The 14,772-nt window shown below is 43.0% G+C and overlaps 1 protein-coding gene across 1 annotated transcript in view; it reads left to right on the forward strand.

Moving 5' to 3' along the window:
• The window catches only part of DCBLD1 (discoidin, CUB and LCCL domain containing 1), a 65,232-nt gene that overhangs the window by 37,130 nt on the left and 13,330 nt on the right, over positions 1-14,772 (forward strand). The window contains 2 exon segments of the mRNA XM_040428917.1: positions 3,584-3,717; positions 9,367-9,407. Coding sequence (XP_040284851.1) covers positions 3,584-3,717; positions 9,367-9,407 — 175 coding nt within the window.

Raw genomic sequence — 14,772 nt, forward strand, 5'->3', positions numbered from 1 at the left:
TCACGCAACGCACAAGTGATGCGTGAAAATCACCGCTCATGTGAACAGCCCCATAGAAATGAATGAGTCGGGATTCAGTGCTGGTGCAATGCGTTCACCTCACGCATCGCATCCGCGCGGAATACTCGCCCGTGTGAAAGGGGCCTAACAGGTCTTTGAGAGCTAGAATTCTTGCTGTTTCTAGCCAGTCTATTTAACCTACAACAACCCACAATTGCAACACCTCAATCCTCAGAAAGAAACATAAAGTAAACACCAAAAATTAGGATACTGTTAGTAAAAAAAAATATTATTTTATTAAATTACATCAGACAATAAATATCACTTGTAGTCAAAAGGGATGGGATGTAGAGAAGCAAGCCTCTAAAAAATGGGCTCAACAATGCGGAGAAACGCATTGGAGGAAAATTGCACCTTGAGCAGCCACAGTTACCAAAATAATAGTCGGGTGACAATCAAATTGATAATGGATAACAATGATAATGACATCACATCAGACCTCTAACATGATTATCCAAAAAATCCTTTCACCCTCCTCAGTCTAGGACTCAGGTTGAATGTCAGACTACGGCAATATCTAATAATATGACTGGTGGACACAGCCTGTAATCATGGTAACTACTTGACACTGGGTGGTACCGTCAGTCAAGACATCAACTAAGTCTACATACCCATATTGCTTCTGCTCGTGGTGACAATGGATCCCCAAATGCCTCAACCTCGACACGTGTTTCGCCACATAGGCTTCGTCAGGAGGTACCACCCAGTGTCAAGTAGTTACCATGATTACAGGTTTTGTTCACCAGTCATATTATTAGATATTGCCGTAGTCTGACATTCAACCTGAGTCCTAGACTGAGGAGGGTGAAAGGATTTTTTGGATAATCATGTTAGAGGTCTGATGTGATGTCATTATCATTGTTAACCATTATCAATTTGATTGTCACCCGACTATTATTTTGGTAACTGTGGCTGCTCAAGGTGCAATTTTCCTCCAATGCGTTTCTCCGCATTGTTGAGCCCATTTTTTTAGAGGCTCGCTTCTCTACATCCCATCCCTTTTGACTACAAGTGATATTTATTGTCTGATGTAATTTAATAAAATTATTATTTTTTTTACTAACAGTATCCTCGTTTTTGGTGTGTCTAGCCAGTCTCCAGACCTAAATCCAATAGAACATCTTTGGAGGGAGCTGAAACTCTGTGTTGCTCAGCGACAGCTCCGAAACCTGACAGATCTAGAGGACATCTGTGTGGAGGAGTGGGCCAAAATCCCTGTTGCAGTGTGTGCCAACCTGGTCAAGAACTACAGGAAACGTTTGGGTTCTCAGGTGTTCAAATACTTATGTTCAGCAGTGCAAGACAAATAAATTCTTTAAAAATCGTACAATGTGATTTCCTGATATTTTAAAAAAATTTTTATTCTGTGTCTCAGAGTGGGAATGCACCTACAATGTGAATTTAAGACCCCTCCATGATTTCTAAGTAGGAGAACTTGCAAAATCGCAGGGTGTTCAAATACTTCTGTTCCTCACTGTACATTCCATCTATAACTGGTTTGTCTACATAATAACGTTTTCAGCAAGACCTGAATATGAATAGAACAAATTCTCAGCGTGCATTTTCGCATTTTTTTCACATTCTGTATAAAAATGGATTATCTGCTTGTGAAAAGATTGTTTCCTGCATTGAAAACCTAGTTGCTAGGACAAAGAGCTGTGTTAACATCTTTGATAAAGTATGTGCTTGACGGCTACGTCGTTTTCTTTTTCGGACAAAACTGGTCTTGTAAGTTGTCATTTTGTATAACCTATCGTGATATCCTGGTATGTGTTTGATCCTTGATCACTGGGGGTTAGACCACTGGGACCACCACCAGTAATGACAACGGGGGTCCTTAAGTGCCACAGGATTGCCTTATGGGAACGGAGCAGTGGTGCACATGTGTCGATTCACTTTTATTGGAATGCCTAGCCCAATGCTCTCAGCAGTCTCATAGAAGTGAATAAACAGGGGCAGTTCAACGGCACTTTAAGACCCCTGTGCTCGTGATTGGACTCCCAGATGTTGGACTCCTACAGATCAAATACTTATCCCTTGTCTTGTGGATAGGGGATAAGTGTTATTAGTGGCACAACCCCTTTAAAGGTGGTGCTAGTGAGATGGTTCTCTTTTCTTGGGAGGTACCTCTTTGCATATTGTTTTCCCATGGTGCACTGCCAAGAAGTCATACCACAGGACACTTCCAGTCTCCATACAGGACTAGTCTCTTTAAGGACAGCCAGTACCCTGCCTAAACTTTGGTTTTACATAGGGCTGCATGGTGTTTGTTAGCTTCTGTTCATACTTTCATATTCAGTGTATGCGCCAGGAGGCTCCAGGCACACATGCTTAACTTGCACTATATTCGCATCTTCTGGTTGTCCAGCTGGGAATGCTGAGAATGTTTAGCAGTAGGTACAGCTCTGCTGCTCCAGAATGTTTCATATTAGTCAGTGACTACTTTAGCACATTTTGTGTCACTATTCCCATACCAGTGAGATTACTTGGATTTTTCTTATTCAGAAACCCTAGCATTGCTTGAAATCAACCACATACAATCCTAATCTACATATATTGCTATAAACAAGAGCACAACACTCTGATATGCACCAGAAATAGACTCCAATATGCTTGATGGTTTTAATGTGCTGACAATAATGTATTCAGCTTTGATCCGCCTCAGTGGGTATGCGATCCGTCTATCTGTGCTGTGTGTGCATCACTGGGCAGCTGACAGACAGGCTGAGTAAATCCAGGTCATCCTCTGTACAGACAGATGTGCCAGGATAGTAGCACCTGACAGCTGCCGCTCCACAGCACATTCCTGCACAGTGTCCCCAGGGTGACGGACAGGCCTGCTATTTATTCCTGTACATAAGGTAATTTCTAAGCAGTTTCCCTCTCCGTTCAGCAGAGATGCATTTAACTGCTTTCTCCTAAGGACCCCATATTTTATTACAGTGACCAGTAAAGCAATCGCCACATCTTGCAGGATTGTTCTGTTTGTAGAAATTGCTTTACCAGTCATGGTCCAGCCACGTCCAATAGATTGCCATGAAACAATCCTAATTATGTTACTATAGATGACTGCAGCAGAGTTTGTCCAGATTTTCTATGTATCTGTGGCTTTTAAAAATGTTGCGAAGAAGAGGCATGTGGTAAAATAGCTCTACTTGCCAGAAAATCCCATGCCACCTCTGTAGCACTCTCCTCATTCTCTTTTGCGGACTTAAAGTGATAAAGTTGCGTCCATCTGCATGTGACCACTGTAGGTGGTCACATCACAGCAGAGCACCAATAAAGACTGCCGAGCGGCACTCGATTTTCCAGATGCGTAATATTATTCTATCACATCGACATCTGTCTCCGAAGGTTTTTCACCAGCCATCTGCATGGACCAGTAGGTTAGGCGTGTTGCTATTTTTCTTTGAAGTTTTTAGGCTTTGTATAAACACTTAATATTGAAATATGGCTGCAAGTTTGTCTTCTATTTCTATTGGTAATAGTACAAATTAACTTTTTTCTTTTTTGACTTTTGCAGACTTCATTACTTTGCAAAGCGGCAATTCATGCTGGCGTTATTGCAGATGAACTTGGTGGTCAGATTCATCTCGCCCAATACAAAGGAGCAAGTCGTTACAGAGGGGTGCTGGCCAATGGAATCTTCTCAAAAGAGTACGTTTATGACAGCACTGTTGTATTCTGACTGCTTCTGCTTCATCTTAACTCCTCATACACATAAGTGCCCCTTAACACTGCTCAATCGAGAAAAAATGCTTCCTTCCTAACAATCGTCTGCTCGTCAGTGGCGGAGAAAGCTGCATTTACATGATCTCCTCCACAGTATGGGAGGAGCGATCACTGATGCCACCGCTCGTCCCCGTACAGAATCATTGTTTCAGCTGATTATGCCGTACGCTTGCATTTTCAGTTGTGAAAACAAGTGAAAAAATCCAACCTGGTCATATTTTTGGCAGCCACCAATCTGTGGTCAACTATCATGAATGATCATCTGATTTGTAAACAGTCGGCTGAAATGATCAAAGTCTGCATTTTCCCTGACTTTTATCTTTTGTGTATGGGCAGCAGCTGGTTCCACATATATATACGTTTTTCAGAGGCATTTTTTCCCCCCATGCGTTTTATGTTTTCAAAAGCAGTTTTCCAGGACTCTTAAGGGCCCATTCAGACTGCCGTAGTGCTTTGCGGATCCGCAAAACACTGATACCGGCCGTGTGCGTTCAGCAATTTGCGGACCGCACATGGCCGCAACCATAAGAGAAAATGCCTATTCTTGTCCGCGATTGCGGACAAGAATAGGACATGGTCTATCTTTTCCGCGGTACGGAACCACGGATGCGGACAGCACACTGTGTGCTGTCCGCATCTTTTGTGGCCCCGTTGAAATGAATGGGTCCGCACCCATTCCGCAAAATTGCGGAACGGATGCGGACTTATTCATACGGCCGTCTGAATGAGCCCTAATGATGACCTATCCTTGAGTCATCAAAATTGGAATGGCGGGGCTCAAGCTCTCGGCAACCCCGCTGAAGCTGTTTGAGCTGATCAGCAGTGGTGTGGCTGGTTACTGCGGCTTAGACCCAGTTACAGGCATGAGAGAGGGCTGCAGTAACCAGGCATGGCCACAGCGCAGTGTATGGGGCTGTGGTTTTCTGGATCTTGGTTCCGATGCACTGCGGCTCAAGCATACATCTGATATGTGATACTGATGACCTATCCTAAAAAAAGGACTTAAAAAACTCTATATAAAACAACATTTAAAATTGCGTGTGAAGGGACCCTAAGGGCCCTATTAGACCACATGATTTTTGGGCCAATTATTGGGAACGAGCGCTTGTGTCAATGCTCGTTCCTGAGAATTGGTCCACATAATCAAGCAGCCGATAATCGAGCAAACACTTGTTTTGCAGTTTTTGCAGTAGCGATCGTTCCTCCCCCATTCAGCTCGCATCTGCCTGTTGGTGCAAACAAGCTCCGATAAATGTGTTATCGTCCATCGCCGCTCGCAGTGCCCGAACATCTGGCAGTGTAATACGGGCTTAACCTTTTTTTTGGGTATTAAAAGCTAACCTGTGGAGGAAAGATTATTGGTCACATACTTACTTTCCACAGTGCAGCCGTTCTTGAGATCTGCCTCCCGGTCACTGGTCACTCCAGATGGCTTTTCTTTGCTTCCTGCCGAAGTCCGTCTTCTTGTCTTCCTGTCTTCTCTTCCGTTTTTGAGCAGGAGACGGATCGTCACGAGTGACGTCACCGCCTCCTGCTGAAGAAAGCGCTGAGCGGCCGTCTTCACTCACCACGCAAGCGCACTATGTGAATGCTAGTGTGCATGCGTGGGATTGCCGGCCGCTCTCTGCAGTGTACAGGCTTCTTTGTGAAGCCTGTACTGGCTCCTGCACAGTGCGATGTAAGTGCTGTGCAGGAGTGAGAGCATAGTGATCAGCCACAGTGGATGATTGCTATGCTGTGGATCTCACTGGGGGCACTGACTGGCACATGGTGGGGTGGGCAATGAGGATGGCACTTTGGGGCAATGAGGATGGCACATGGGGGCACTGGATTTCACTGGGGCACTGGATGGCAAACAAGGGGGCACTGTGGATGTCACTGTTATGGGGGGCACTGTGGATGTCACTGTTATGGGGGGCAATGTGGATGTCACTGTTATGGGGGGCACTGTGGATAAGTGATGAGGCTCGTGCACAGAACCGTATCTGTTTTGCGGTCTGCAAGTCGTGGATCCACTAAATAATGTTACTGTCCGTGTGCGATTCACATTTTTTTGCAGTCCCATTGAGTTCTATGGGTTGTAGATCTGCATTATGAGGACCAGAATAGGACCTGTTCTATCTTTCGCATAACTGACATACGGATGTAGAAAGCACAGGGACGTCATCAGTGTGTTTTTTACATCTGTATGTCAGTTCCAGTAAAGACAGAACATGTCCTATTCTGGTCTTCAAAATGAGGACCTCAAATCTATAGAACTCAATGAGACTGCAAAAAATGCGGATCGCAAAATGGATACGGTCGTGTTCATAAGGGTTTAGATACACAGCTCAGCAGGCATGATCATAGAAGATAGGCTTAGATGCACCACTCAGCAGGCTGTGTCATACAAAATGGGATTAGATGCACAGCTCAGCAGGCAGTATCATACAAAATGGGATTAGATGCACAGCTCAGCAGGCTGTGTCATACAAAATGGGATTAGATACACAGCTCAGCAGGCATGATCATAGAAGATAGGCTTAGATGCACCACTCAGCAGGCTGTGTCATACAAAATGGGATTAGATGCACCACTCAGCAGGCTGTGTCATACAAAATGGGATTAGATACACAGCTCAGCAGGCAGTATCATACAAAATAGGATTGGATACACATTTTAGCACGCTGTATCATAGAAGATGGGATTAGATATACACTTCAGCAGGCAGTATCGCACAGGATGTGTATCAGGCACACATACAGGATAGGATTAGATACAGATGTGATTGGATACGCTTGCTGATTCCAGCTGTTTATCACACTCTGGAGATAGTGAGGGAAGAGCCTGCAGACGGTCAGTGATGGGATTAGATACACTGCTCAGCAGGCTGTATCACACAGGATAGGATTAGATACACATGTGAGGGCAGAGCCTGTGGACAGTCAGTGATGGGATTAGATACACTGCTCAGCAGGCTGTATCACACAGGATAGGATTAGATACACATGTGAGGGAAGAGCCTGTGGACAGTCAGTGATGGGATTAGATACACTGCTCAGCAGGCTGTATCACACAGGATAGGATTAGATACACATGTGAAGGCAGAGCCCGTGGACGGTCAGTGATGGGATTTAGATACTGGGTGAGAAGTAGAATCATGTCTGGGTGTAGTAACATGGACACAGGAATTGTAGTGGGTGGAGCTGCTGCAGACAGTGCAGAGTGGGGGGAGTGTCCAGCCTGTGACTCATCACTGTGCAGTGCAGCCAGGATTGTGTATCAATAAAGTTATGTATTCAACAAAACAAGAAAAGGGGAAAATAAACAGATCTGCCAGGATAATGTGATGTCTTCCAGGGGGGAAGGAAAGCGCAGACATGAAAAACAGGTATAGGGGGCATATGTATGCATGGTGAGGGGTGTTAGGAGCGCATATTTAAAAAAAATGATTTTGGGACTGGACAACCTCCAGACCTATATGTGAAATCTGATTTGTCAGCTGTTCTCAGATATCAGACCTCAGAGTTTCAGATTACTTGCATGACATGGTAATGTGCAGTTAGTCTGCAAGCGTGATCTGTAATGATCTAGCAAAGTTATGAATGGCTTCCTTACTGTGCGGCCCTGACCTTGTCACTCTGCCTGCAGCAATTAGCAGTCCCCTTATAGTGTGTGGGCACACAATAGTATCCTCTTTCATAGACCCATAATGGGCATTGTTAGGGGTTAAATACTAAAGTTTTATCTAGATGAAGGGAGGTAAATGCAGTTCAAATACCAGAGGGGTCACAGGCAGGGATTCCTTCTATTCTCCTATCTGTGGAAGGGCAGAGTGTCCTCACATTTACAGCGTTTATGGCCATAGATTAGTCACCAAAACAACTTTGGCTTGCATGGTGCCCCAGTTTACTAATGCTCCACTACAGACATTCTATTAGTGCTGTACTGTTGAGAAGGTCACACGCATTCTGATCAGAGCTGTTTGTTACCGGCTACACTTTACTGTCCAGTACATTATCTGTGGTTTTATGTTAAGTCCGTGGGTGAAACTGGCCATACACATCAGATTTTAATCTGCCAGAATGTGGCCAATCAGTCATTTTTGGGATCGTTCATATAAATGATCCCATCAACACCATGTCCAACTACTGGGCAACCAGTAAAGACATGACACATGTCCCATCCAATACAGTGGTACATAAACATATCTGGGCTCTGGCACTATGTCTGGGGTGTTTGCGGAGCAGTGAGGTGGAGAGGGGTACTCCGCTGCTACAGCAAGTATTACATTAAAGAGCAGTATCAGATCCTGGAGCGCAGCAGGAGATTTCCTATTCAGCACTAGGAACCATGGCCAACTGCTGAAAGCCCATGAGACCAAGCAAGATGGAGGCAAATACACTGCCAAGATTCCAGGAGTATGCTTCTCAAAAATGCCAAATGATCGTCTGAATTTAAAGTCTAGTTTCAGCTGACTGGGGCCAAATTTTTCTAATCTGACCTCATATTTGAGTGTTAAAAACTGTCCAAAACGACCATTTTAATCTTGTATGTTTGGACAACTTTAAGGGGTTTTCTACAATTTTTTTGAACTGATGACCTATCCTCAGTGGGGATCTGACACTTGGGACCCCTGCTGTTTGAGAAGGCACCAGCGCTCGCAGAAATGCTGCAGCCTTCTCGCAGCTATGCTATGGCCATGTGACCGTACGTTCATCGGTCACATGGCCTTGGTGCAGCTCAGCCCCTTTGAAGTGAATGGGGCTGACCAGCGATACCAAACACAGCCGCTATACAATGTACGGCACTGTGCTTGGTGAGCTGAGAGAAGGCAGAGGATAGTATAGACATCTCAGAAAATTTGCGTTTTCATTTTCTTAAGGCTGTATTAGACAGCCCGATTCTCCCAGCAGTTGTCGGGAGGGAAACGTTCCTTACCAACAATCGCCTGGTCGCTAGCGGAGGAGACCGCTTCTATTACATGCAGAGATCTCCTCCACAGCATGGGGAGGAGTGATTGTTACACCATTGCTCATCCCCATGCTATCCAGTTGTTTGCTGGCAGCAGATCGTAATTGGACACCACAATCTGCCGCTGGCAAACGATGATTTTTAACCTGTCAAAAGATTTGGATTGCCCAATGAATGAGCAACAGTATTATACTGCCAGATAATCGCTAGCGAGTGTTCATAAGAACGATCATTAGCAATGATTGCCTAACAATCGCCTGGTGTAATACAGGCTTTAATCCTGACACTTGAGGAAAGCGCATATTCGTATGACCCCAATCTCTGAAGACACTGTCTTGGGAACAGCTGTTGAATCACCATAAGATGGTACTTTAAATGCCACCCTTAAAAACTGAATAAACATGACAATAATCTGTGACACTGTGAAGACTATACAAACATAGACAGGGCAAAGGCCTAAAGAAAAGCCTTGTTCAATGGTCATCTGTCATCTGTGTTGGAGACCTTAATAGAAGCAGCACTTTGTACCTCTGTCACATAATGAGATTACCCGCTTTTGAAAGAATGCTTTGTCTGGCTGCTACTTATCGCTTTTCTCTTATGTTTTTTTTTTTCTCGCAGTGGCTCACTTTCAGAACGGAGATTTGTGTTTAACAGTCTTGGTAAGAAAATTGCACTGTAAACGTCTGCATGTGTCCTTGTGTTTGCACTTCTGTATTCTGTAAATTGGAGGTCATATTTCACATTAAAGAAGCAGTACACTATTTATTTTTCTTTGCCTATATAGTGCAGGATAGACCATTATTAAAGAATAAGATGGGGCTTGTGTATGCCTTATGTATACCTGTTTGATGTGCAATTTGTGGTTTGTCAGCCATCTTGATTCTATCTCCCTTCAGATATGGTTTTTCTAATGAATACTACATTTCCGATAATGCTTGGCTTTGCAGAGACATAGGTGGCTGAGTCTCGCAACACTGCACTGCTGTGTCCTCTGACGGTAGCCATGACAGATCAGTGACACAGAGCTGCTATCCCCTCACACTGCTAGGACTCCATTCCATCTCTGCCCTGTCCTCTCTCTCTCTCCTTTGTCAGCTCTTCCATACATGAGGCAGAGGGAACAGCATGAAACTACATCTTCTAGAACTATACTGGAGAGTCAGCACACACAGATAGTACAGGCAATGTGAGTCAGGAGGTTTATATAACTGCAGCTAACCACTGTATACACTTACCTACTATATATCTGCACTCATGGTCCTTTTAGATAGGAGAGATTTTGTCTTCACTAGAATACAGGGGTATACAGAGGAGTGTGAGGAGGCGCCTGAGGGCTGCCAGGAGGGATTTGATTGGTCAGTAGTTCACAGGAAGTCAGCCACAGGGAGTGACCGAGTTCCTCTTTACACAGTAGAGCAAGCTGTCAGACTTGAGATCACATGACCAGGTTCTCCTAATAATAAGGTTAAAAATTTATGGATGCCACTGTCGGGGTGAAACAAATAAAAAAAAAAATGGAGTGCTTCTTTAATGGTGTTAAGTGCAATCTAAATCTTAAAGCCAAACTGATGGGAATAAAAGGTTAAGGAACAAGAACAATGTGGATAAATAGAACTGTAAAGAAAGCAATAAATGACAAAAAGAAAGCATTTAAATCACTAAAACAGGAGGGTAGCGAGGAAGCACTGAAAAACTGTAAGGAAAAAAATAGAATATGTAAAAAACAAATAAAAGCAGCCAAACGAGACCAAGAGATTAATTGCCAAAGAGAGCAAAACTAACCCTAAAATGTTTTTCAATTATATAAATGGTAAAAAGTATAAATCTGAAGGTGTTGGCCCTCTACAGAGTAATGAGGGGGAGTTGCAGAGAGCGATGAGGAGAAAGCAAAGCTATTTAAAGGGAACCTGTCACCAGTTTTATGGTGTCCTAACTAGGGGCAACATAAATAAGTGACTGATTCTCTTAGCAAAATGCTGGGTCACTTTCTTTAATTGACCCAGTCAATCTGCCAATATCTTGTATTGAAAAGCTCCAGCTCATAATGATGAGTCCTGAATATTCATGAGCTCCTGACTCTCCCCGCTTACCTGCTGCTGAGTGACAGTTACTTTCCATATGAATCAGCAGCAGGTGGGCAGGGGAGTGGCTATATCTCTGAATTAAATAAACGCTGGACTCAATGACATCACGCTGGACTCAAATCAGCTCATTAGCATGCGGCATCTTTGTGTGTATATTATGAGGTAACCATCTGTCACACCAGTAAGTGAATACATCTAAGGCACTTTTTAGTACTTAATGATTGTATATAATTAGTTAGATTATAATCAAATATCCACATGACAGGTTCCCTTTAAATATTTTTTTTTCTCCGCTGTATTCACTGAAGAAAATAAACTGTCAGATGAAATGCAGAATGTTAGTTAATTCCCCATTAAAAGTGCCCTGTCTGACCCAGGAAGAAGTACAGCGGTGTCTTAAAAAGATTAAAATAGACAAATCGCCAGGACCAGATGGCATACACCCCCATATCCTAAGAGAATTAAAGGGAACCGGTCACCGGGATTGTGTGTATAGAGCTGAGGACATGGGTTGCTAGATGGCCGCTAGCACATCCGCAATATCCAGTCCCCATAGCTGTGTGCTTTTATTGTGTCAAAAAAACAATTTGATACATATGCAAATTGACCTGAGATGAGTCAATAAAAGCACACAGAGCTATGGGGACTGGATATTGTGGATGTGCTAGCGGCCATCTAGCAACCCATGTCCTCAGCTCTATACACAAAATTCCGGTGACAGGTTCCCTTTAAGTAATGTCATAGCCAGACCCTTATTTCTTATATTTAAGGACTGTATACTGACAGGGAGTTTTCCACAAAATTGCCGTATAGCAAATGTAATGCCAATATTCAAAAAGGCTCCAAAAACAGAGCCTGGAAACTATATAGGCTGGTAAGTTTAACATCTGTCGTGGGTAAACAGTTTTTCTAAGAGATGCTATCTTGGAGTACCTCAAGAAAATAAGCAAATAAGGCCATATCAGCATGGCTTTATGAGTGATCAGTCATGTCAAACTAATTTATTCAGTTTCTATGAGGAGGTAAGTTCTAGACTTGACAGCGGCGAATCAATGGATGTCGTATATCTGGACTTCTCTAAAGCATTTGGGCCCTATTTTTATTAATGATCGATAGAAGGCTTGCACAGTAAAATATACATTTTTGCAGATGACACTAAACTGTGTAAAGTAACACTGAACACTTAGGAGGACAGTATACTGCTAACGATGGATCTGGATAGATTGGAGGCTTGGGCAGATAAGTGGCAGAGGATGTTTAACGCTGACAAATGTAAGGTTATGCACATGGAAAGGAATAATGCAAGTCACCCGTACATACTAAATGGTAAAACACTGGGTAACACTGACATGGAAAAGCACCTAGGAATTTTAATGAACAGCAAACTAAGGCTACTTTCACACTAGCGTATTGGCTTTCCGTTTGTGAGATCCGTTCAGGGCTCTCACAAACAGTCCAAAATGGATTAGTTTTGCCCTAATGCATTCTGAATGGAAAAGGATCCGCTCACAATGCATCAGTTTGCCTCCTTTCAGTCACCATTCCGCTCTGGAGTCTGACACCAAAACGCTGCCTGCAGTGTTTTGCTGTCCGCCTAACGAACCGGAGCCAAACTGATCCGTCCTGGCACACAATGTAAGTCAATGGGGACGGATCCGTTTTCTCTGGCACAATAGAAAACGGATCCGTTCCCCCATTGACTTTCAATAGTGTCTAAGATGGATCAGTCATGGCTATAGAAGACATAATACAACCGGATCCGTTCATGACTGATGCATGTGGTTGTATTATTGTAACAGAAGGGTTTTTGCAGATCCATGACGGATCCGCACAAAACGCTAGTGTGAAAGTAGCACAAGCTGTAAAAACCAGTGTCAGGCAGCTGCTGCCGAGGCCAATACGATAATGGATAAAATGTTGGAAGACTGGCACTCTCAACACATGGAGTCGTATGGTTTAATTGCAGATCACAAAGTTTATTATGGGTACATAAAAGGTTAAAAAATTAATAAAATGTGCAAATCAATACACTATTAGTAAACAATCACAGTCTGGTATCAGTGATGACAAATATATCAAGGTAAACAATAGCAACAAGAAAGGAACCTCCTTCTTATTCGTAGTAAAAAAGATCCAATCCAACGAATAAGAAGGAGGTTCCTTTCTTGTTGCTATTTTTTCAAGGATCTGCAACATTGATAAAGTGAACTTTTTACCTTGAATATTTGTCATCACTGATACCAGACTGTGATTGTTACTATAGTGTATTGATTTGCACATTTTATTAATTTTTTAACCTTTTAGTTACCCATAATAAACTTTGTGATCTGCAATTAAACCATAGACTCCATGTGTTGAGGAGTGCACAGTCCTTCCAACATTTTATGTATTTTTTAGCCGTGAAGGGTGGTTCACATATAGGACTAGAGCACCTCACAGTGGATGCGAGTGGGTGAGCTATTCCTATATCTCTTTTTTACTTTCAATACGATAATGGGTTTGCATCAAAAGGGGCATAGATTTCCGTGATGAGAACATAGTCCTACCACTTTATAAATCGCTAGTCAGACCACACATGGAGTACTGTGCTACAGTTCTGGGCTCCAGTCAACAAGGCAGACATAGCAGAGCTGGAGAGGGTTCAGAGGAGGGGGGCACTAAAGTAATAACTGGAATGGGGGACTACAGTTACCCTGAAGATTATCAAAATTAGGGATATTCACTTTAGAAAAAAGGACTGAGGGGAGATCTTATACCATGTATAAATATATCAGGGGACAGTTACAGAGATCTATCCCAAAACCTATTTATCCCCTAGGACTGTGGAGGGACCAATCCTCTGCTGTCCTGGAGGAAAAGAAGGGTATGTACACCAAACATAAGAAGAGGATTCTTTACGGTAAGAGGAGTGAGACTATAGAACTCTCTGCCTGAGGAGGTGGTGATTGTGAGTTCACTAAAAGAGTTCAAGAGGGGCCTGGATGTACCGTATTTCTGGAGTAATAATATTACAGGCTATAGCTACTAGAGAGGGGTCGTTGATCCAGGGTTATTCTGATTGGAGTCGGGAAGGAATTTTTTTCCCCTTTAAATTGGCTTCTACCTCAGTGTTTTTTTTTGTTTGTTTTTTTGCCTTCCTCTGGATCAACTAGCAGGATAACAGGCCAAACTGGATGGACAAATGTGTTTTTTTGACCTTATATACTATGTTACTATGATTGCACACATATGTATATATTTGCATGGAGCTTGAAGTTGCAGGCCCAACACCGTAATTCCTATACTCCGAGGCCCCCATTCTGCGGTTGGTCTCATATTTGAAATATAGTTTATTACTTTTGCATGTATCAGTTCAGTAATTGGCATTGTCTGGCAAAAGAAAGTAAAGGACTGAGGAATCAGTCACCCGAAGGCCAGGAGGCTTCTGTAGCTGCTCTGTAAATATCTAGCTTGTTGAGGCAATGTGTGAAGGTTACACAAATTCCACATTCTGAGTCTGCCTTCAGGGCTGCTGTTCTGATGTACCGTCCTAGATTCACCCTCTCACATCTGTCTTTGTATGTGCTGTAAGATTACATGTATAGTGTATGATAGATAGTTTCTAAACATTCTCAGGGTTATATATGCCTGCATTTTGGTAAATTTAGATCATGGTTGACCATAAATGTGATATTAGCCAGTCAATGAAAAACAAAATCGTCTAGCGCCCATTTTAAGCAAAATGTGTATTCATACAGTTACCATGAAAGCATTAAGAAGATGGTGACCATCCTGGGTCATCTTTAGAATATAAAGATGTGCCAAGAGATCACCCTGACCTGTTTTCTTATAGTTATGTTTAGCTAACATTAGCACATCGCTAATGTCGGCCAGCTTAATACCCATTTTTCAGGTGACAGAAACCCTTTAAGGCCCCTTTACACTGCCCGGTGTTTGGGCT

Source organism: Bufo bufo, chromosome 4 (genome assembly GCF_905171765.1).
Source record: "Bufo bufo chromosome 4, aBufBuf1.1, whole genome shotgun sequence".
Classification (NCBI taxonomy): domain Eukaryota; kingdom Metazoa; phylum Chordata; class Amphibia; order Anura; family Bufonidae; genus Bufo; species Bufo bufo.